This window comes from Carassius gibelio, chromosome A14 (genome assembly GCF_023724105.1).
Source record: "Carassius gibelio isolate Cgi1373 ecotype wild population from Czech Republic chromosome A14, carGib1.2-hapl.c, whole genome shotgun sequence".
In the NCBI taxonomy this organism is placed as follows: domain Eukaryota; kingdom Metazoa; phylum Chordata; class Actinopteri; order Cypriniformes; family Cyprinidae; genus Carassius; species Carassius gibelio.
This window is the reverse complement of record NC_068384.1, coordinates 18,082,187-18,104,187: the sequence shown is the minus strand read 5'-3', so window position 1 is coordinate 18,104,187 and position 22,001 is coordinate 18,082,187. Positions and strand designations below refer to the sequence as shown.

At 35.8% G+C, this 22,001-nt stretch overlaps 2 protein-coding genes across 2 annotated transcripts; one reads left to right on the top strand and one right to left on the bottom strand.

Moving 5' to 3' along the window:
* Positions 1–579: 579 nt before the first annotated feature.
* Positions 580–14,072, top strand: LOC128027767 (pre-mRNA-splicing factor RBM22). Its single transcript, XM_052615624.1, has 10 exons — positions 580–652; positions 1,999–2,052; positions 2,197–2,226; positions 2,306–2,438; positions 4,182–4,282; positions 4,396–4,568; positions 5,146–5,346; positions 6,436–6,686; positions 12,177–12,308; positions 12,962–14,072. Exons 1-10 carry the CDS (start codon positions 599–601, stop codon positions 13,099–13,101), a joined length of 1,269 nt encoding a protein of 422 aa, XP_052471584.1. The 5' UTR covers positions 580–598; the 3' UTR covers positions 13,102–14,072.
* Positions 13,998–21,899, bottom strand: LOC128027768 (myozenin-2-like). Its single transcript, XM_052615625.1, has 6 exons — positions 21,816–21,899; positions 20,992–21,076; positions 19,775–19,932; positions 18,241–18,403; positions 17,072–17,252; positions 13,998–15,184 (listed from the first exon to the last, which is right to left on the bottom strand). The coding sequence occupies exons 2-6, from the start codon at positions 21,065–21,067 to the stop codon at positions 15,001–15,003; spliced, it is 762 nt and encodes a 253-aa protein (XP_052471585.1). The 5' UTR covers positions 21,068–21,076; positions 21,816–21,899; the 3' UTR covers positions 13,998–15,000.
* Positions 21,900–22,001: the final 102 nt, after the last annotated feature.

Sequence of the window (22,001 nt, the reverse complement as noted above, 5' to 3'; positions counted from 1 at the left end):
AAGTATTCTTACATTAAATAAAAGTTATAAGATATACTTTTATATAAGATATACTTTTATCATGTGCATTAGGTGGAAATGTATTATGTGCTCATATTGGCCGCTTTTTAAAAATGTCAGTTTTAGGTATATATTATACTAGTTACATATATTTTAGCGATTTTGTTATATTTTATTGTTATCAAATGTATTTCTATATATTAAAATCGAGAAAAGACATGCAGTGTATTATCGTACAAAATACATGTAGGCTACTCACTTTTTTTAAATAGTTATTAGTATTAATATTGCACTTAAATGCGCAATTGGGTTAATGTATAGACCAGCACGCCTGTGAGTAAAACATATAGTTATTTTAAAATAATTACACAGTTCATTCAAGTATTTACAAACTTGATACAGTTGATAGAAACACACGAATACATGAAACAGATTCCACACTATACTAAATTATGTTTTTTTTTTTTTATAAACCATTGATATAAAACAACAGATTATTTATTTATTTTACCACTTTCATTGTACTTAATTGGTTTTAGTTTTAGCCCCAAGAACAGCTTTGTAAAGAGGCAGCGTGACGTGGTTGCGCGCGTGCATTATGGCGACGTCCCTTGGCTCAAACACCTACAACAGACAGAACTGGGAAGATTCGGTATGTTTGAGTGATTATCAAACTCATAAAACAATGCAGACTGCTTCAAAAATATGTCTGTGTCTTCGCTTACTAAAAAGATTTTCCCTGCACATTTTCATCTGCCAGTTATGGAAAGTGAGAAATAATTCGCGCACTCTGCTGTATTGCTGTCTGCTGTGTAATATCAGTTTCAGATATTTTTGTCAAATATTATTAATGAGTGTTATGATGCTTTTTGGCGTTATCAGGATAAAAGTTTGTTTACTTATTATTTTATTCTCACGTAACCACTTAGTAATGCTATATATATATATATATATATATATATATATATATATATATATATATATATATATATATATATATATTTCAGTTTAGATGAGGCAAATAAAAATGCATCCAAAATAAACAAAAACAACACAAATGTTGTGATTCAACAAACTGCTAATTGAATTGCTATTAAAACCAATGTGCATTTCATGTTTCTGTGCATTTCATGTTTGGGATGTCTATAAGAAGGCTTTATATATCCCATTCGTCTCTGTTATTTATTTTTATCCAGCTGTTCCGTTGTTTACATCAGTGTCTTTTTTGACATTATTTACATACAGCTGAATCTAGATGTACCATATCTAAACACATGCTGTTCTGTTTAAACATCCACACAATCCACAGTTATCCCTACTCGGTTTTAGCAGTGATCAGAAAGTCTGTCCCTTTCTGAGCGATAAAGTCATTGAGCATCCAGAATGCCAGCTCTCTCTCTCTCCTTCAGCAGATATCAGTGCTGCTGTGATTGCTAAAACTATCTTTAGCTCCTCTAATGAGGTGAATGACATGGTAGAACTTGTTGAGGGAGCAGTTTAGAGAGATCGGGAATTTACAAAGCATCTTAAAGCAAGTGTGAAGATACAGCAAAGCACATATTGCTGGATATGGGTCAGCATTTGACAGAAAAGGCTCATCTGATATTAAAGCTATTTTTAAATGCATGTGGCAAGTTCTTATAAAAGTAGTATTCGTATCTATGCTGATTTTATACAGTTTTGAAGGATTTGTATATCAGTTTCAACATTTTGATGTGATTTAGTGATGAAGAAATGAAGAGAAAGTGAGTTTTGCGTTCACATTGAATGCGCATGAATGTACACATCTTAATAATTATTTTCAAAAAAGTTTTCAAAAGTATTGACCATGATGAAAGGTATTTTTTTAACAATTATTTTGACTTTCAGTAACCAATATCATCAGGTTTTCTAGCAATATATTTATTATTCTGTCTAGCTTCTAACAGATTTTATTTTATTTTATTTTATTTTATTTGTTGTCCTGATTTTCAAGTTGTTGATTTTTTTTCACTCCAGGACTTCCCTATTCTCTGTCAAACATGTCTTGGGGAAAATCCATACATTCGCATGGTAAGGGATTTCAGTTTTTGAAATTACCTGCAAAGAGTAAAAGCTTTTTTTTTTTGTTGCTGTTTTTGGGTAATTTAAAAATATTTTAATTGATAAATTTGGGTTATTTAAACTATTTAAACGTTAAGCGTTTTGTTTTTGCAGACCAAGGAAAAGTATGGCAAGGAATGTAAGGTGAGCACATGATATGATGTTTGGTTATAGGCACGTATCTAAAGAATTGTAGCTAGGTGTGTTATTAAATCATTTTCAGATATGTGCACGTCCCTTCACTGTTTTCCGCTGGTGTCCTGGTGTACGGATGCGCTTTAAGAAGACTGAGGTGTGTCAGACCTGCAGTAAGATGAAGAACGTCTGTCAGACATGTTTGCTGGACCTGGAGTACGGTATGAGTTACACACCAGAACCAAAACCCGAAAATCTCTTCCTCTCTACCAGGCTACAACTTTTTTTTTTTTTCAATTCTCAGCCTATTTTCACATGTATGACTTTAAAGTGCCCCTATTATTGATTTTTTTAAATAACATTCCATGCAGTGTGTAACATAGCTGTGTGAATGTAAACACAAAGTTGTAAAGCTAAAAATGCATTATAAATAAAGCTATCGTCTCTCAAAAGAGAGTTGTCTTTGAATTACATAAACAAGTCAATTAAATTTCTGAGTGTTTTGCTGTGTTCCTGTCAATTTGTTCACATCTGCTTCTCCAATCAATGCGAGTTTAATGCGGGATTCGTAAACTTGTTGTTTTTAAAAGATGAGTCCGTGCACACAGTTTGTATGGTATGGTTAATTATTGTTGCTTTACTATTCTATCAAGTGGGTAAAATATGTAGTTTTGTGTGTTGTGTATACACTCAATGCCGCTGTAAATCGACTAACTCACATTAATAGTTCTGCTAATTAGCTGTGGGCCTGCTTTTGTCTAGAAATGTGTCGATTAATATAGAAGTAGTATATAGAATGTCTTGATAAAGGATGGAGCAATACATTGGTTGCCAAACTGCAGGGATGTATCATTACTCCATGTCTGTGTTCAGCTAACGCATATACCATTGTTGTTTGGGTTTTTCACTACGTTCCGTTTCCGACATGCGCTGTACGCAGTAGACCAATCACAATGGGTCTACTGGTCATCGGACCAATCAGAGCAGAGTAGCCCCACACAAAGGAGGGGTTTGGAAAGAGGAATCTTAAAACTAATCATTTGAGATTCTTGAGAAATAAGGTACATTTAAATGAATAATTTAATAAAAGGCAAAGGTTTTTTTTTTTTTTTTTTTTACCTTGCTTTCATGTAAACCTGTTGCTGGGGACTCCCTTAACCAAATGATGAACCTTTCAAATAGCATAATAGGGACACTTTAATATATGCCTTATCCTGATTTCAAGATAAGAATTATGGCCGGTAAAAAAACAAAAAACCAGATGTTTTCTGCTATATGTGGGTGTTTTATAACATCCAAACAGTGATTCATTACAGTGTTTTTAAACTTATTGTTCCACTTAATATGCAAATTGTATATTAAATTATACATTTAAATACTTATTTTTTTGTGTAATTTAAACTAAAACTGTAAATGCATTTGAATTATATATGCATTTGTGTTTGTGAAAAAAAAAAAAAAAACTATGTTGTGATTTAAAATGTATATATTTGAACTCAATAATTTGGCAATTGTTTTATATTGATTTATTTTTAATAATTTTTATATTTTCATTTTACATTTTATTTCTGTGTCATTTTTCGTTAGTTATTTAATGTCTTATATATATATATATATATATATATATATATATATATATATATATATATATATATATATATATATATATATATATATATATATATTCAGTTTTGTTTTTATTGATATGAGTTTAACTCAAAATATTATATTAGACCTTATTTGCAAATCTTTGTCTGTGTAATTTATTAAATTATTAAAAAACAGACATTACGATAAATAATTTAAAAAAGATTATTAAGAAATGGCATTTTTTATTGTTTACCTGCACATGCAAATGTGTTGTTGTTATTATATCATTATTATATTATCTTAAAATCTTTCACATAAAAGTGGTTTGACTGAAGTTTGGGGAAAACGGCCTTAAATAATGTTTGTTTTTACAGGTCTTCCAATCCAGGTCAGAGACACAGGCATGTCCATCAAAGATGACATACCGAGGTCTGACGTGAACAAGGAATATTACACTCAGAATATGGAGAGAGAGGTGAGATTTATTAAAAATATTACATCTAAGATGTCCAATGCCTGAAAAAAATAAATATGTAAAATAAATTGTAGCATGTGCTTTGTAAACTTTTGGTTTGCTGTCTGTGTCAGATCCAAAACTCAGATGGTACCAGACCGATAGGGATGCTGGGTAAAGCACAGAACCCCAGTGACATGCTGCTGAAGCTGGCACGAGCCACACCGTACTACAAACGCAACAGACCCCATATCTGCTCCTTCTGGGTGAAGGGAGAGTGTAAGAGAGGAGAGGAGTGTCCCTACAGGTCAATTTGACTTTTCAGTTTGAGTAGTTTTAATGGGTTCAATCGTTCACTTATGATGTAAGTAAAAAACATTTTCTAAGTACTATGTAAGAAAGCAAGTATCACAGATAGCAATATTAATACTGATATTTGTCAATTTATGGGCATGCAATTATTAAATATTGCTGTAAAATTTGGGCCATTGTTTTTAATAGGCCTAAGCTGTTATAGAATATTTAAAAATATTATAACTTTCAATTTAAGTGAGCTTAAAACAGCCTTCACATAAACCCATTACAATCCATTATGCATTCAATACAAAAATCTGCAACTTTTTGTTCAGTCAACCGTCTTTAAGCTTACTCAGGTTTTCTATTTTTCTAATGACTTTTTTTTATTTTATTTTTTACAAATGAATATTAAACAGAGAAAATATAAATAACAAAAGTTAATGCATTATTTTTGACAGCCCTAGTGTTCCTTTATAATATATGTTCCCAATCATGGTGGTACTCTGCTGTAATTCAGATGACTGTCCACACAGTGGCAGTAGCAGTGTTACTGTTCAAAGACACTAAAATCATTTCTGTCCCATCAGGCATGAGAAACCCACAGACCCTGATGATCCTCTGGCCGATCAGAACATTAAAGATCGTTATTATGGCATCAATGATCCAGTGGCAGATAAACTTCTGAAGAGAGTGTCCAGCATGCCTCGACTGGACCCACCTGAGGACAAGTCCATCACCACGTTATACATTGGGGGACTGGGAGAAAACGTCACTGACTCTGAGCTCAGGTAAGCAGAGATTCAGGAACAATATTATTGCCATTGTAAATATTAAAATGTGTTTTCAGTACTGTAAGATTTAAAATGGCAATAATATTGTCCCTATGTATAACAGTGTTATTTTAGTAACATAAATGTACATATTTACATCTTATTAACATTTTGAAGATTTATTATAAAATTGTATTATATTTTTTTTTCCAAAATGCAATAAATCCATTGAATCAATATGAAGGTTATTTTTCATATTGAAACTGAATAAAAAACACAGCATAGTAAGTTGATCCACATTATCATTAATAAAAACACTAACACTGACAAACTACGCAATATCACGTTTATAATCAAATGCGAGTCATTTAATTAATTTCCATCTGAAAGCAGGTGATGGAGATTTACCGGTACTATTAATTACAGAACCGGCTTTACTGACTAGATGTGCATTACAATCCCATGCGATCTATCCTGTAGCCCATGTTTGTTGGTCACAAAGTACAAAGTAGAAGAGGAAAACTAGGATGTCGCTGTATTCAAAGCGCCGCCGTTACTGTCTACAGTGTGTGGAAGGGTGGGCTGTGATTGGTTGAGAGGATATATCGCATTCTGCAAAAGAGGAGACTGACATTTGTTGTGGTTTGGAGAAGAAGGAAGAAAACACGACCTATCGCATTTTGTGTAAAATGTAAAATTTACTTTCAATACCGACCAGACACAATACGGAAACTCAATTTAAAAAAGAAAAGGCGTCTATTGAATTTTGGAACCAAACTCTTCATATAAACACTGTGTATATACATGGGAATTAAATATATATGAGACTTAAAGCCAGTGAAATAAATACATTTAAGTTTTTTAATATTTTATTTTATTTCAATTAACATTCAAGTATCGAAAGATTATTTTATGGATTTAGTTTTACTTAAGTATAATAATCCTTAAACAGAGGGTAGCCAAAATAATGGACGCTACTCACTGATATAAAATTCAATGTAATGAGGTCAAGTGAACTCATTGGTGCACTATTATTCTGTTCCAAACTTGTATTTGATTAGTATCAATTTAAAACTCCTCCTGTCTTTTCTTCATCATCTCTCGCAGAAATAATTTCTACCAGTACGGTGAGATCCGTACAATCACGTTGGTTCAGAAGCAGCAGTGTGCATTCATTCAGTTCGCCACACGACAGGGAGCAGAGCTCGCAGCAGAGAAGACCTTCAATAAGCTCATCATTAATGGCTGCAGGTTGGCGGTGAAGTGGGGCAGATCACATGCCTCTAAAGAGATGGATGTCAAGGATGGGATCGATGAGATCGGCATCGGACAAGAACCAGTACCTGGTCTCCCTACAAGTATGTTGTGTGTGGATAACTGGCATTACTGTATTAAATTTGTCTCTATTTATTTATTTTGTTCAGTTTGGTTTAGTTTAGTTGTTTTAATAAATGAAAAAATGTCTGGGTTGTATTGCATGCCAAAAAAAATAATTAGATTGATTTTATTTTATGAACCAGACATTACTTTTATTATTATTAACTATATTACCTTGCAAAAAAAGTATTTTTTTGAGAATATAATTAGATGTATTTTTCAACATAGCTGTCTTTTGTCATATTGCTGTTTTTTTGCATTGTGACTAACACCACCCCTTACATGGTTAGCCCATCCCAAAATGAAAATTAGCCCATAAATTACTCACCCTTAAATCATCCTAGGTCAGGGGTTCCCAAACTTTTCCATCCCACGACCCACCTAGACAAGTGTAATCTATTTCACGACCCACCAAAGTATTTGAGGAAAAAAACAATGTTTGACATTACTTTAAGCCTAATCTTACTTAAAAGTCTGATGACAGAGATTAAGTATTTAAGAAAAATAACTGAAAAATTTCACTACTAATATTTAAGTTTTCATTTTTGTTTACAAATGTTAAAATTAGGGCTGTCAAATATAGCGCGTTAACGACGTTAATTAGTTGTTTGTCGTTAATTACGTCAAGTTTTTAACGCATCTCACGCATGCGCAGTGTGACAAATAATTCAGGTCAGGAAAGTCTCATCGATCTCTGAATTCTCAAGATAGTAAAAAACAGCGGCGAGCGCTGCGACGAAAACACCGAAGAAGCTTAAGGTTTTACCCCAGTTACTCTCAAATACATTCATGCCAAGTTCGATGAACAGAACCGACTTTGGTAGTTGATACGCTGGAGCTTCTTCCTGTTATAGCGTCCTGTGTTTCACACTGCGCATGCGCAGAATGCCTACATGCAATGCAGCGAAAATTACAGCAGTTTGGAAAAGCATATGCATTTTTACTTGGTTTTACTGCCACTGGAAGCCTTCAGAACATGGAAATATCGATCCTAAAGTACTGTGGCAGAGCAAATGAACACCTCCCAAAAACAAGAGTACGCAGAGTGCTGCTTATGTGATGGTGGCGCATGTTTGTGTTTCTGAGTTCATTCTTTCTGAGTTCATTCTTTCGAGTTTCTCTATGCATAATTTCATAGATATGTGGCTATATTTAACCACTGGTTCACCTAAAACTCTTACACTATCTGTAGTTAAAGGGCATGGTTTGATATAGTGCTCAGGTAAATTTGAAGTAAATGTTAAACTTTTGAAATTCAGAAAAAAAGAACCACTTATTGATGAATCAATACATGCAAATTATGTATCTGTGTCCTGTTATTTATCTTTTGTTATGCATTTCAGCAAAAAAAAAGGTTAGGATTCAGGTGTAATTGCAAATAGTGATTAATCCTGATTAATCCACTGAAAATTCTGAATAATTTGATTAAAATTTTTAATCATTTGACAGCCCTAGTTAAAATATGTAGTGTCCATAATAACGTGAAACAGGCTCACTCCAGTGAACTGTAATCTGCGCTGCTGTGTTTTGTTGCAGAAAATGCATTCATGATCCTTCCGTGTGTGTTGGCGAGAATGGAGCACAATCCAACACTTATTTAGAAAAGCGTAAGAAGCAATGCAGAACTATCTAAAACAGTTTGGATGTTATTAAGTTCATTAATTTTTCCAATGGTTAAATGTTCAGCAATATCTTCAAAAGATTTCTGAACTTTGGCAAATTTTTCTCTAAACAGATGATACGTCAAGGAAATATTGCGAATGTTTGTACATTTTGTTATGTGGAAAATATTGTAGTGTTATAATTAACCCTGCGTTTGTGCCCTGCTCACCCTGTACATGTGAAATGCTTTTTACAAACCATTTCCCAAACAAAAAAAGTGCAGAGTTTAAACGGACAATAGAAATGAATGAACATGGCCTACCTGAAACCGTTTTCGTAACATTTGAATTTTCTGGTGTATGCAGTCTCATGCAGAATATAGTGTATTGAAGTGAACAAGTTCTTTCTCTTTAATAATGGGGACAGATCAAACCTTTTAATGACATTGCTCTGAGACCTTCACTGTTATGACTCGTGCACGTCCGCACTTCAAAACACGCAATGCACACAGACTTGATTGCAATTTGAAAATCACACTAAGGATATTGCAGTTCGTAATTAATGTTGGTAGGCTATATCGTGCAGCCCTAGACTGAACTGTGTGAGTGTGTGTGTCATTGAAACGCAAATTTAGCTGCAGCCAAGTGACTTTGTGTGACCCACCTTGTGTTAAACGGTTGATAAATTCAGAAATGAAATGTGTTTGGAATGATTTTTGTTGGCAAAATAGAGCAAAAACAGCCAAAATGGTGTTTAAAAAGTAACAACGCTTTGTGACGAGTGGGGCGGGGCCGAGAGCAGTGGGAACGGAGTGAGGCCCGTGGAGTGATTGGGAAATGAAGGACACCTGCTCCACTCACCGATCTCGCGTCCCATGGAGGAGATCCGGAAGGATAAAAAAAGAGGACCGACGACAGTGAAGGACGAGAGAGGACCAGGCCTGGGCTTTATTTTGTGTTTGGTCGTCCTCGAGGGGATGTTGCGGTGTTTTGTGTTTATTTGGTTATTGAAACTTTGTTTGATTGTTCGCCGGTTCCCGCCTCCTTCCCGTGACTATGAAGTTTTTCATGTGTTACACTGGTGCCGAAGCCCGGGAGGAAGGAGGGACGCGCTGCTGAAGATCCCTCGCTGCTGGGGTGAATCCGCGGTGCCATCAAGCAGGGCGAGGGAGTCTGGCACCGTGACCGCTTGAGGGCCTGTGTCCCTGCAGAGTTTAGCTCCAACCCTAATCAAACACACCTGAACAAGCTAATCAAGGTCTTCAGGATACAGGTAGGTTTTTTTCAGGGTTGGAGCTAAACGCTGCAGGACAGTGGCCCTCCAGGATCAACGTTCCCCACCCCTGCTTTAGACTAATCCAGTTGGGGTTCTATTAAACCTGTCTTTGATCTCCAAAAGGTAATAATTACTTTAATCTAGCTTGCGCCAACAGTTTGCCGGTGAGTCTCATGGAAACCAATGTTTGTTAACAGAAGCAAAGGAAGCAAAGTTTCCTTACTTTAGCAAAGAAGAAAGTCAAATACACTTAGGATACCTCTTGGATGAGTAGTTTATGGGCTAATTTCATTTTTGGGTGAACTAACCATTTAATTATGGTAAAAACTATGCAAAAAGGATTTGAAAGTCAAGCCTATGTGATTATAGGTAACACTTTCTATGAAGCCCGTATTTAAAACACATTATAAGTGTATTCTTAAGGCATTATAATGAAGTAACAAGTTAACAATGGCAAAATATGAGATATAATACATTACAACTAATGGAAATCCATTGTAAGTTAAGTGGATGCACTGTGTTCATTGTCTACTGTTCTATAAATTGGCATAAGCTCTAGCCACAAATTAGTAAATAAATAGTAAGTAAATATTATAATGCATTAAAACTGTTGTTATGATTTATCAGAAAATTTATATGATTGATCATGCCTACAGAAATGGGGACAGAGTCTTGTACAATCAGGTCAGGAACACACTGAACAAAAAGACCTACGCTAAAAAGTTGGAAGACCAGTTTACTTCCAACCACTCAACTTCAGTGTGGAGAGGACTGAGAGCAATCACTAACTACAAGACACCACCCCCCTACACTAATCAACGACTTGCTAATGACCTGAATGAGTTTTATTGTAGATTTCAAACCTCCAACACCCATTCTGACCATCTCCCTACACAACCGTTAACACCTCCTGCAATCCCCCTCTCCACACCTCCTGCTCTTCAAATCTGTGAAGATGTCTTCACTAGGGGTGCTCCGATCACGATCGGCCGATCGTTAATGCGCATCTCATCAGTAAAGCCGGTTCTCTAATCAGCGGTTAATTCCATCAGGTGCGTGATTTCACATAGAGCAGCTGTTACTACACAGAGCCGTTGTTAACTGAGAAGATGCACCAAAAAGCGCTGAAAATGAAGTGGATTTGCGCATCTTCTCTATTAACAATGGCTCTGTGTAGTAACAGCTGCTCTATGTGAAATCACGCACCTGATGGAATTAACCGCTGATTAGAGAACCGGCTTTACTGACGAGAAGCGCATAACGATCGGCCGATCGTGATCGGAGCACCCCTAGTCTTCACAGGTCTTCAGGAAGAACAAAAGAAGAAAAGCACCAGGCCCAGATGGCGTTACACCAGCCTGTCTGAAAACCTGTGGTGACTAGCTGGCCCCCATTTTTTTTTTTTTACATATCTTCAACAGATCTCTGGAGTTGTGTGAAGTGCCTTACTGCTTCAAACGTGTCACCATCACCCCCGTTCCAAAGAAACCCAAGATAACAGGACTTAACGACTATAGACCTGTGGCTCTAACGTATGTCATCATGAAGTTGTTTGAAAAACTGGTTCTGGCTTATCTGAAGGACATCGCTGGACCCTTACTGGACCCCCTGCAGTTTTCTTACCAAGCAAACAGGTCCGTGGATGATGCAATCAACATGGGATTGCACTTCATCCTGCAACATCGGGACAAAACAGGGACTTATGTGAGGATCCTGTTTGTGGACTTTAGTTTGGCTTTCAACACCATCATCCCTCCAGACCAAACTGACTCAGCTCTCTGTTCCTAGCTCTACCTGTCAGTGGATCACCAGCTTTTTTACAACAGTTTGTGAGTCTGGGGAAATTAGTGTCAAACAGCTGCTCCACCAACACTGGTGCCCCTCAGGGATGTGTTCTCTCCCCTCTGCTCTTCTCCCTGTACACCAACGACTGCACCTCTAAAGACCCCTCTGTCAAGCTCCTGAAGTTTGCAGATGACACTACAGTCATCGGCCTCATCCAGGATGGTGATGAGTCTGCTAACAGACAAGAGGTTGAGCAGCTGGCTGTCTGGTGCAGTCTTAACAACCTGGAGCTGAACACGCTCCAAAACAGTGGAGATGATAATGGACTTCAGGAGAAACCCCCCTGCACTCCCCCACTCACCATCATGAACAGCACTGTGGCTGCAGTAGAGTCATTCAGATTCCTGGGAATCACCATCTCTCAGGACCTGAAGTGGGACAATCACATTGACTCCATTGTGAAAAAGGCCCAAAAAAAGTTGTATTTCCTTCGACAGCTTCGACACTGTTTTGAGATTGTTCAGCTCCAGGTTGTTAAGACTGCACCAGACTGCATTTTTTTTTTTTTTTATCAGTGTGTTGTCTCTGTGTACTGGAAGCTTATGTCACAAAAACAAATTACTTGTATGCGCAAGCATACTTAGCAATAAAACTCTTTCCAATTCTGATCATGAGATGATACAACATTATTATTATTTTTTTGTTATACATTACACATTCATTATAATGCCTTAAGAATACCCTTATAATGTATATAAATATTGGCTTCATAGAAACTATTACCTGATTATATTATGTGTATATTGCAGCTCTATCGCCACCCCCTGCTCTGGAGGAGGAAGCACCTGCTAACTACTTTAACCTGGACCCCATCAGCTCTCCTGCGCTCATGAACATCAGCCTGCCACCTCCACCTGGTCTCCCAAACCCACCGCCACCAGGTGCACCTGGTCTCAACTCAGCCATGCATGTCTCTAGTGTTTCAGCTGGTGGTTTGACTAAAGCTGAAATAAAAATTAATTACAGCTAAATAGAAATGTTACAAAATATTAATAAAAATGGCAAAATATGATAAAATTACCATATTTGATAAAATATGATAAAATTACCATATTTTACCATTTACCATTTAAAACTAAAATATAAATACTTTTCCATTTATTCAGTTATTAAAAGCTAAATAGAGTTAAAATAAGTATGACAAAAGCACATAATTACTAAATCTTAATCTAAAAAAATAAAAATACATTTATAATATTAATTTTAAATGTTATTATATGTATTAATATTACATATATTAAAAGAACTAAGGTCAAATAAAAATATAAAAAATGAATAAAAATGTCAACAGCACATAACAAAATTATTAAAACTAAAATTTAACTGAAATAAAAAAAAAATACATTTCGGTTATTAAACACTAAAATAAAAGCAAGCTAAAGAAGAACTAATACAAATGACAAAAGAACTAAACATAATAACTAAATGACAAATAACTAAAACCTCAAATAAAATTAGAAATAAAAAAAATAATAATTAGAAGCTCATTCAAACTCTTATACTATACATAAATACTGTCTGCTTGTGGTTTCAGGTTTTGGTGCTCCCATGTTCCACCCCATGGGCCCTCCTCCACCTCCCCCGATGGCTTTGAGACCTCCAGGCCACATCCATTATCCTTCCCAGGATCCTCAGCGCATGGGTGCGCATGCTGCCATTCGCCACAGCAATTGACTGACCCTCATGTGGACTAGTAAAGATTCTCTCATTGCTGCGGGTTATTGATCTATGAAGGTGATGTCATGGTACAGAGTGATTGACGGGTACACTACGGCATGGTCATGTGATTGGGGTTTCTATTGTAAGTGCAGTGCCACATCACCACTCTTTAGTCACATCTTACATACAGACACAGCTTACCAAAAAATAGGCCCTTGTTATTAAATAGACCCATTTTACGCCAGACACACACTCTGCCTCCTCATTATCATAAGCCGACTTTTTTAAAACATCATTGTGCTGAATATGTGGGCTTTTTGTTGAGACAATGAATCTCACACTAACTTGAGTTTACATTGAAAAAAAAGCACCGTTTAGGACTTTTTGCAGTTTGAGATGAAAAATGTAACCCATTCTCCCCCACATTGTAATTACAGTTATGCAAAGAGTAATTTTTTTCTCATTAAAATAAGCATAATGAGTTAGTTGTTGTATTACGGTAGATTGCCGACAATATGGGGGGATAATGAATGCTTAATTCGTGCATATCTTTATGGTGCTAAAATAGGGTTCATTTTATTCAGTTGCTTAATTTGAAATGTTTTTGTACAGTTTTTGTGAGATTCACCAACCCACACCATTCACTTACATCTAGTGATTTAACATACTTAAATGTAGTGTCTATTAAAAGGATGCAACCACGTTCAAAAATGTTTTATTTTTATGAAATACATGCATAGCCACTGTCTTCTCTTGAAAGTAAAAAAAAGAAATGTTTTTTATTTTATTTATTGATTTGATTTTCTTTTCATATTTTCTGATATTTCTGTGTTTTTCATTCTGAAGTAGTTATAAAATGAACTGTCAGTTCAGTGCTTTTCTGTTGTAACATGAAAAAAAGAATTCAAAAATAACAAGTACTTCTTTATTGAAAGAGGCTACTGTTACCATTTTCTTTTGTGGGCATTAAACTAGCCATCATTAAATGTACCGTCTGCTCTAGTTTTAAGAAACACTGCGGCCCAAAAAGTATTTGGACACTTTTGCATTTGATAGAAAATATCAAAGCAGGAGCCATTTATTTTAAGAAAGATACACAACACATTTTACAAGAAGAACATTTGACAGAAAGAGTTCAGTGAAAACAGTAGATATTTGATATTTAGTCATCTGTGCAATATCAAACGCACATTTTCCATATGCTTAAAGTGTCTAAATACATTTTAGGGGCCCCTGCACACACTTTGAAACACGACCGCGAAAAACTTTCATTTGCATATAAAATGTCTACAATTATGAAATGCCAGGGTTTATTATGAAAAATTATAAGATGTAGACTGATTTCTGATTGTTTAGCTGTGTTAAAGGAATAGTTCATCCAAAAATTTGCTGAAAAAATACTCACCCTCAGGGCCATCCAAGATCATATTTGGAGAAATGTAGCATTACACCACTTGCTCACCAATGGATCCTGAGCAGTGAATGGGTGCCATCAGAACGAGAGTCATTTGTTTCTCACAAACACACAGCTTTTCACTTCACAAGAGGTTAGTTAATTGATGGACTGGAGTCGTATAGATTGCTTGTGGATTATTGAGATTTTTTTATCAGCTGTTTGGATTCTGACGGCACCCATTCTCTTTGTCATTGTCATTTTTGGTTGAACTATATGATTTAGGAGAGCAACTGAGACTCCTTTCATCCAGCACTAAGCTAACATCATCTCCTCATCCTGATCATCTTTATCCTGATGTTTAATTTTGGTTTTCAATTGTAAATCTAAACTTACAGCTGCTCTCCTCTGGCCTTTCAACTGCAGGGGACATAATGGGACGGCCTGAAAGTGCAAAGCACAGGTCTTTACGTTGCCACAGTCTTTTCCTCTAATGTTACAGGTGTGGATCAGCGCCGAGCTCACAGGTCATTTGACTCGGGCGAGTATCCCACACCCCATCCCCGCGGGGCTCTGTTGAAGTTGCGTCGTTTGGACATGGTGGCCAAGGTCATGCTAGAAAGACTTGGAGTCTCCAGAGCTTCAAACCCAATAACAGGAATCACCCTCTGACTGCGCACAGGACCTCCAAATGGCACCGCGGCTCTAAAAAACAAAAAAACACACGAAGAGTGGAACTAAATCTACAAGTGCTCTCTCAGAAAATCTACATGAAATGGCATTCACAAACCATTCCCCTCCAAAATGTGGAATATTTATGAGTATTTAATGCAGTGTTGTCGTAATATAAATATTTATTATAATTTGTTATTATAGTTTTAATTGATATTTTGAGTTAGTTTTAATATTTTCACTATTTCCCCCTTTTTTGTAATTTTTTGTTTTTTTGTGTTCTTTTTTTATTACTAATATATTTCAATTTAGGTTTAATTTCAGTTTTAGTTAAATTTCAGGTTTTGTTTACAATTAGTATTTTATTACAATTATGAATTTTGATCCTTATCTTATTTCATTTCGTTTCCAATGTAACATTTCAAAATTCATTTAGATTTTTCAAATAATATTTATTTTACTTTATTAAAATCAATAAAGAGTGTTTTTAATCATTTTGGTTTACAATAATAACCTTGATTCTGTAAGAACTTGGTGTAAAGTGTGTGTTCAATACCAGTAACTTGCCTAGAATAAAGCTGCATGAAGCAAACACCAAAGAAACTGCGAGTAATTTTGTTCCGTTTCAAAACTATAAGTCACTTAGTGGACCCAGACCTGCAAACTCAAAATATTTGCTTCTGGATTTGACTTCACATGGTGACGCAATTTTATTTTGTATCTCAGTAATCTGATCTTCTGTATACGCAGTGTGTCTTGAGGCTCTGAGGTTCATGACAGGAGAAGTCGGCGGTGTGTTTAAATAGTTCCTCAGTCATTCGCTCCTCTGTGGATCCGGTTTCAAATGGGAAGACGCAGTGGAAACATTGCAGCTCTCTTAAGTGGACTTCATAATTTGATAGTGTGGATTAGTCTTGACGGGTCTATTTAAGGCACACCATCAGCACGCATGGAGCTAATGTGCCAAAACCTCTTGGTGACCCTCAAGGCTCATATCATGTTTTGCCTCAGTTTTCTGGTACCACAGAGAATAAAGACTTAATCCCTCCCAAATAAAGAAACCATTACAGGGGAATCCCAAACCTTCTCAGATGGCCTAACCCTACATGGGCTGCGGTATATTGTGTCACGTTATTGTGATGCATCTATGAACCGTTTGATGCAACTTTCGTTTTTGTTTAGCAATCAAAATGAAGGTTTTTAATCCGAAGGTTGCTGGAACATCTTTATTGGTCATTAACAACATTCTTATGATCTTATTAGATTTTAAGGTTATGTTTAGTGTTAGAGCTATGAAAAACAAAATTCATCTCTAATTTCCATTTAATTTTAGGGGTAGGTTATAATCTATTCATTGACCATCTCGTGTGTATTATGTACAAAATTAACAGGAACTGACTGGGGAAAAAATGACCCATTGCAATCTCTTCATTCACATTCAGCTGGAGCAGTCTTTTGCACAAGTTCACTTAAAAACCAAGGCACCAGCTATAACGCTTTTAAAGAAGAACTCGTCATTTACAAGTCATTTGTATTTGCCATGCTTTAAAGGTCACAGTGATCTTTTAAAGAAAACATTGATAATCATGAGAAATGTTTCATGTGACACTGAAGATTGATGTAAAGATGCCAGCTCGTGTTACATATGAATGGGAGAAAGTGCATTGAGCAATATGGCGGAGTTAGTCCCGCCTTCTAAATAAAAGAGCCAATGGTTAATTGGTAAAGTCATCGCGTCATTGCAGCTGGTGCCAGAATGGTTGAGAAAATAAAGAAAAGCTTAATGTCAGATTTGGTTTCTGAGTTGAAATATGGAATTTAAATGTTTTATTATTTTTTTCTGAGGTTTCAGAATTTCCACATTAAAGGCAAATATGGCCGCCGGCGCTGAGTGGACAGACATTCCTGGAAAGGTCTTACCTGTTAAAGCACCTGTAGTTCGCCGGCGGGAGTTTCTCTGGTTCTGCTATCTGAGTGTTGAGTGAAGACGGCAGCTCTTCGTTTTCTCCCAGGGCTTCCTGCCACGGTGAACAATAAGACTTCGGGATCACCGTGGCGTTGAATTTCTCTCGAGGGATCTCTCTCAGCGGTCCAGAGTAGCCTAAAAGGATATGATGGTGCTTGGTGATTCACAGGCCAATTATAGAGGGAGCTTTGCTGTCCTGAAGCGCATTCTAGCATGCTACGGCGTTTAGCTCATAGAGTTTGCTCAGGAACAGCACGCATTCGCATTAGCGAACATTCAGACCGGTCCCTTCAGGGGCCACGGGCAGATAAGGAAATGGAAACAGGAGATGGATGTTTATTAAGGGCTCCACAGACGGAGAAAGAACATTAGATTGAGTTAATTAAGCGTAACGACGTACTAATGATAACAGATCATCAGATGAGTGAAGAAGAGTGCTGCTCTAAAAGATAGCAGAAATACATACAAGCATGTTCCTCGTGTTCAGAAATACACTCGTGTTTCTATGCACTGCGAAAATCATTTGCTTAACGATCAGTTTCGTTATAATATCTAAACAGTTATTGAAGCAAGATACATTTTTAATTTGTTTCATGTTTGTAAATTATATTGTGAATTTTAATTGCATGTTAAATGCATATTAAAGTATTTTGCATATTCTTTTGTTATTTTAATATTTTATTAAATACAATCTTCATTATGTATTTTAGTATTATATATAAAATACAGTATTTAAGGTTAAGAATGTTTTAATTCTTAGATTTTCCTTTATGCATGTATAGTAATCTTATGTTGTCAATGGTTGAAGTTCGCATTAACAGTACTGTTCTCAAATACATTTACCTTGTTTTAAAGTTAAAAAAATATATATTAGTAATATTAACGAGATGAACGTTGTTCAGAGCATTTTTTGGTTCATTCCATGTGGTTGCTATGATATCCTGAGTGGTTGCTAGGTGGTAGCTTATTGTTCCTAGTCCAATTTAAGAGGCTACTTTGGATTTCAGGTTTGCATTAAATCTGTATGATATAATGAGAATCAATGAACCACATATGTGAGAAATTTCAATAATTATGATGTTTTGGGCAATTAATAATTAAGCATTGGTCAAAGTGTCTGTACCTGGTGCCAGCACATTTGGGCTTCCTTTCTTGGCCACTGTGTTCTTCAGGGAGGTGACGAGGCTGTGTTTACCGGCCACTGGATACAGCAGGTTTTCTTTCCCTCCCTGCAGATCTGCCATCATGTGGTTCTGGTTCAGGATTTGATTCTGATCCATGTTGTTCTGATGGAAGACGTTTAAGATGGAGCAGTTTTGAATGCATGAATGCATGGCCTTTAACATGAAGTCACATCTGTCTTTTCTGATCTGTAACATTGCACTGGAGAGTATTTCACTGGTGAAAGCCCTTCACATAAAGGATGCCCAGCAGGAGAATGTGAGACGGGTTTCATTACCTCGTCAAATGGGTTCCTGCAGTAAATCCAGTCTATATTCTGGGGATTTATGTAACCCAAACCGCTTTGTGGCCTTGCTGTCTCTCATCGATCTTCTTATATTTGTTCTATATGAGCCTGTGAGTTTCTTTTTTTATTTTTTCGTTCACAGTCATGATTAACCAAAGTATTAAACAGTGTTACTTTAGTGTCATTGAAATACTGTTAGGCTGATGATACATGGGGCAACTTTTTGAGCAATGTCGCTTGGGCACTTTCCCATTGAGAATGGGCACCAGTTATATCTGGATACTTGAGATCGGTCGTGGACCCTGTGTCTCAACTAGTTGCCTGTTGACAGCAAAATTGCCCAAAAAGTTGCCCCGTGTATCATCAGCTTAATAGTATATCAATGATACCTGTTTTTTATTAATTTAGGAATTAGATTTAATTTTTATGTATTTTTATTAGTACTATTTTAGAGAGCAAGAGAGAGAGAAGTTTTTGTCATTTTATTACTTTTTTAAACTATAAAATGAGAAAAGTTGCTCTTATCCACTAGTTGAAAGCTTATATTTTTAAATAAAATTTTCCAACGCTATCTCACTGCCAATTCGTGCGTATTTTACGAGGTGGCTTATTCGTGCGAATTTGTACGACCTCACTCGTACGATTTAATACGATTTGTCTAAACCCCAGTGACGGTTAGGTTTAGGGGCGGGGTTAGGTGTAGGTCATTCGTACAAATTCATACGAATTGTGCAACTCATAAAATACGTACGATTTGGCAACAATCTTATGAATTTGTACGAGAGTGGTCGTACGAATTCCTAAGAAATAAGCCACCTTGTGAAAAATGTACGAATTGCCGTGAGATCAGGGTTGAATTTTCACATGTGATTTTATTTCGGTTAATTGATTATATTATAGTTGTTATTAATATTTTGAAATGGAAATTAAATGTAAGCTATGAGTTATTTTAGTACTTCAGCTTAAATGACACGTAAATAAAAACTACAGCTGAAATGAAATGTTACATTTTTACATTTTATCATTATTTTTTTCATGTTTTTGTATTAGTTAATGATAATAACACTGGTCTTAGACTGTGGTGCATGACTCTTTATGCTCCGGACATGAATGATTCATCAAATCCTGTGTGTTGTTGAGAAGAGATGTGCTTTAAATGTGTTTTTGTTTTTTAAACAGGGCGTCTTACGTATGTGATGGTGGGAGCCTCTGCTGAGTTCTCCAGCGTGTATCTCTCCACTCTCCTCTGGCGCTCCTGGAACATGATGGATCCTCTGTTGGTGTTCAGGTTCAGCTCCTCCATCATCACATCTCTCGGTACGCTGATCTTCTTCCCAAGGTTCAGACCTTCTCACACACATACGGTTGCTTTAGTCCTTGAATGCACATCATTCAACTTTAGGGTTAGTATGAATTAGGTGGTGGCCTCTTATGGATAAAGATCTGGATTGATATTTTATTAGAGACATTTCTAAGTGGGTTTTTACTGTCCGTTCGAATACTTTTATAGGGTCACTATTTTTTTGACTCATCTGATCTCTTGCAGTGTTGTTGCTCCTGGGTTCTGTTGTGTTATACGGGCAACAGTGATGATTATTATTAGACTGCAGTAATGTGGAACCCTTGGAGAAATGGACTCGCCCTAAAGTGTCATTTTCAGAAAGGGCATTCCTGCCAGGGCTCATGCTAGCAGTGGCCCGTGGCTTATTCTTATAAAATTCCATCTCCAGAGTCGGATTCAGCTGAGCTGGAGTTGCCGTGATGCCAGATCAGACTCGCCGTGGCTTACGTCAACGGAAAATCACAAACAAACACACGGAGGCAAATGTTTCCTCTGAAGTGTTGGGATAGTTTCAGGAATGTTGGATGTGGAGATTTCCCTCTGTTTAAATCACTCAAGTGACTGAGGAGGAATCTGCTTTGATCTGTTCTGCTCCTGTCAATCAACTGCACCGCCTCTCATATCTAAGTCCATCCACAATCACCATATGATAGCTCTGATTACTTTTTATGATGTTATGTCATTGTGTAGGAATGTGTGTGTTTCTGTAGGGCTTCATCTAAGTATCTTTGTAGTGTGTGTGTGTGTTCATCTGGAATTTCCTACCAAATATCCCCACAATAATAGTAATACCAGTAAGTTATTAATATATATATATATATATATATATATATATATATATATATATATATATATATATATATATATATATATATATATATAAATTGATAGCCTGAATGCACTGTAAGTCGCTTGATAAAAGCGTCTGCTAAATGCATATATTTAATTTAATTTTAATTTAATTTTAAATATATATATATATATATATAATTTTATTATTATTTTTGTAGAAAACATGGAAACTGGTTTGTGTGTGTGTGTATGTGTGTGTGTGTGTGTGTTACCTCCCTGTGCTTCTCTGCTCAGGATCATGGTCTGCTGCTTTCTCTGTTTGGTGAGACTCTGATGTGCTGTCTGCATCCTCTTGGTCTGCACACACATCACATCACGTCACATCACACGATTTAAATTCTGCTTATGATAAAAATCATAAAAATAATAGTTGTATTATATATTTAAGCAATGCTGCGTAGTAATAATAATAATTATAATTGTTATTATTAAAACTACTACCAATATTATATATATATATATATATATATATATATATATATATATATATATATATATATATATATATATATATATATATATTATATCTGCTTCAGTTTTGTACAAGTAATGTTTTGGAATGAAACATTCAGTATATATTTGTATAATATTATTTTGATAAAATAATAAAACATAATTATATTCTAATAAGAAATATATATACAATTTTATTTAAATTAATACCACTTAAAATATAGTATTGCATAAAGTATGACGTGTTGATTTAATTTAATAGCTAACAGTCAATAATATAATATAATATATAAAATAATACAATACAAAATGACATGCAGGACAAAACTGTAATAATGAGTTAATTTGTCATAATATGTGACTAGGTGTGAAATGACTGAAATAATGAATGCATCATGACAAAATCTTTTGACTGGAGTTACTGTTTTTTTTTTTTTTTTTTTTGGAGCAATTAAAAAAAAAATATTCTGCTGTTATTTGACTCTGATTGGACACACTCTGCATTAACACAGCTGCTGTGCAGATTAAATGACCAGACACACACACACACACACATAGCCTGACAAATAAGTTTCTGGCTTACCTGAGTGTGCTGGAGGAGATGATGTTCGGTGTGTTGGCTGATCTGTGTGAGAGCACAGCAGCGTGAAGCTGGTTTCTAAAGACTCATCTCAGCCCCTACCCGATGACATCATCGCTGCTAATTTAGCCAAACGACAGGAGCTAAATGTGGCAAAGCATTTAGTCCCTGACACACCCCTGCTGACCC